Source organism: Lycium ferocissimum, chromosome 10, assembly GCF_029784015.1.
Source record: "Lycium ferocissimum isolate CSIRO_LF1 chromosome 10, AGI_CSIRO_Lferr_CH_V1, whole genome shotgun sequence".
NCBI classification, from domain to species: Eukaryota; Viridiplantae; Streptophyta; class Magnoliopsida; order Solanales; family Solanaceae; genus Lycium; species Lycium ferocissimum.
Genome location: NC_081351.1, coordinates 23056090 through 23059131, shown reverse-complemented (window position 1 = coordinate 23059131; position 3042 = coordinate 23056090). Strand labels below are relative to the sequence as shown.

General features: G+C 34.0%; 1 protein-coding gene across 1 annotated transcript in view; it reads right to left on the bottom strand.

Annotated features, from left to right (window-relative positions):
• Nucleotides 1-340: 340 nt before the first annotated feature.
• LOC132035211 (uncharacterized) overlaps nucleotides 341-3042 on the bottom strand; it is a 44430-nt gene continuing 41728 nt past the window's right edge. The window contains exon 2 of the mRNA XM_059425493.1: nucleotides 341-892. Coding sequence (XP_059281476.1) covers nucleotides 446-892 — 447 coding nt within the window. The 3' untranslated portion in view covers nucleotides 341-445. The remainder of the gene's footprint in view (nucleotides 893-3042) is intronic.

Genomic DNA, 3042 nt, shown 5'->3' with positions numbered 1-3042 from the left:
ATATTTATTGAACTTTTCACTACAAATATTGGATCCACGCGAAAGTATTGGGGTTCCCAATTTGCCAAAATCCCTTTGACTGAGCACAAAGTTTAATATTAAAGAAAAGAATTCTTTTGAACTTGTAGTATAAAACAAATCTTGGATATTTGTTGACTATATATCATCTTATTAAGGGTAAAACACAATTTTTAAGGGTAAAAAACACAATTTTTAAAATTAAGTTTTTCTAGATATAAAAAGATGACATTCTTCTTCTTACATACTAAAATGAAAGCGTGCACATAATTAAGACAAATAGAGTACTTATCTTCCAGAAAAATATTTTTCGTAAAAGACGTTTTCTTTCATACCAAACACAAACTGCAATATACACGACCAACATAGATTTCAAAATATTTCTAGCAGAAGTAGTTCTTCCTGGCTTTAACATAGATATTATGGGTCATGAACTGAACGCTTCAGCGATATTAGCCACTGCACCGAGTACACCCACTACTCTTTCAATTTTTTGAGTTTTTGATGATGATGGTGGTGGTGGTGGTGGTGGTGATGAAGACGACGACGATGATGATGATGATGAGTCCTCTCCTAAGACATGTGAATACTTCAAAGTACCAAAACTTGAACTTTTATTTGAACCACTCCAAACAACTGAGAATGTATTGCATGATTCTACACATTGAGAATCTATGGTGAGGTTTAACTCACCAACATATTTATCATGTGAGAAACTCCTTCGACAGAACAACTCAATTTTAACCGGAATTTCCCCCCCTCCTTGTATGATGTTTTCTTCGGGCACGATGAAGCAAAACGTCGTGTTCCACTCAGGGTTTGTCCCGTTCTCAAGATCCACTGTTGTGCACTCGATCTGTCCTGTTATTGAAACCTTCGCGTAAACATTCATTTTCCCATAATTTCGAACATCTACGAGGTTGCTAGCGGAATGGACGGTAAAATATAAACTTCTTGCCTCCATATTATCAGTTTCAAGAAGCAACTGTTTTCGTTACAACTTCTTTCTAATCTTTAAAGGTGGATGAAAAAATCAGATGACCTAAGTTTATTTATAGCGCTTATTTTAAAAGTTTGAGGACCATAAGAGGAGAGATATACTCACCACCAAACCTATATAAATGATGGTTGATCAAGTCAATGTGGAAAAATATTACGCGGATGATGATAAATTGACGACCTAGTGTCAGTGTTAATACAAAGAAAAATGGCAGCAGTGGTAGAACATGGACAAAGAAGTCATAATAGTATATAACGCATGTTGAGATATATTACAATTAAGTAAATAAAAATGTGTTCACTTTTTAACATTTATAACTTTTATTCAAGTCTCATTGTATTCCACATGTTTGACTCATGAAAAGATCGAATCAAGCCCACACGTAAGAGCGTGTGTTAAGACATATACAAAATTAAGGAAATAAAAGTATATTTTTTCTAACAACTTAAGCTTTTAGATGAGATGTAAAACAGATAGTTGACTCATGAAAAAAAAATCTATCCCACTTAAGGAGATATGTTGGGACATTCAATTAAATAAATAGAAGTGTTCTCTCTCTAAAATCGTTTGGACAAGACATCGGTCAATAAAAGTGTTCTCTCTCTAAAACTTTAATCGTTTGGACAAGATATCATTCATACAATGCCAAAGCAGACAGATCAGGTCCTGAATTCAAATGTATATTTTCACTTGTTTGGCTCATGAAAAAGAAAAGCGGGCCACACGTAAGAGGATGGATTGAGAGATATAATTAAATTATAAAAATGTGCTTTCTCTAATATTTTAAATTTTTTAATTAGATGATGAGATTGTTACACACTTCAATAACAGGGCCGACCCAAGGATAAGTCGGCCCAAGTAGCTGCTTTAGGCCCCATCACTATTGGGGCCCCAAAATTTTCTTGCCAGTAGTACATGCTATATAAAAAAAAAACAATTGAAAGTACAATTTTCATAAAATTTGGGAAGTAAAAGTATTTTGGGGAATCTTTCCCATAACCTTGTAAATTGGTTTTTTCTTCATTTGTGCACAATCATCATTATCACAGAGCCCACATTATTTTTACCCTTTATTATTATTATTCTCTCTCTACTTGTACCTCACTTTTACTTTTATATTTCACTTTGGCCTTTCTCCATTCTCAAGCTTTCAAGTCTTGTTTTTCATTGAAAAAACGGAAAAGGGCCAAATATACCCCTATACTATTGGAAAAAGGCCAAATATACCTCTCGTTATACTTTAGGTCCAAATATACCCCTGCCGTTATATTTTGGGTCAAAATATATCCCTCCTCTGTTAAGTTGTCCAAGGTGGACAACCAATCTTATGTGACCGCTTCTTCCTCTTTTCAGAGTTATACCTTACATAATGTATTTGATCTCGGTTATAGGAATAATAACAGTATTATTAGGAGCTACTTTAGCTCTCTGACATTTGATGGTGTGGACGCCACGTCATCACCCCTAACCTACTTTACTCTTCCCCACTAAAAAATTTCCTTCCCCTCCACCATTACCGCCATATATTCCTGTTAGAAAAGAATAATAAACAAATTTCAATATGAATTCTGAAAATTTTATCCAAACCCAGATCTGTAGCAATACGGTTTTATTTTATTTTATAAATCATTGGGTGTAAATCAGTAAAACAGTAAAATCTAACTGTTATTTGAATCTTCCCTTTATGCTTTGGAGGAAGAAAAAAAAAGTGGTACTACATTAGTAAGTTGTAAAAATTTAATTTTTTTGGCAATTTTTTTTTTTCAAGTCCTCTTCTCTCTTCAAATTCCTCCGAATTTTCCAATTTCCATTTCCCTTTATAGCTTTTTGACATTTGCTTGACAAATTGATTCCCAAGTTTCTCTGTGGATTTTCCACTCACTCTTCCTTTCTTCATTCCTCTTCACTATCGAACTATTTCTCTTCGCCATTGATGACGGACGGCGTTAGTCGGTGCTCTAATTGCCTTGTTATTTTCTGGCAAGTTTTTTGTTTTTCTAAACATGGCCTTTTTTTAAAAATGG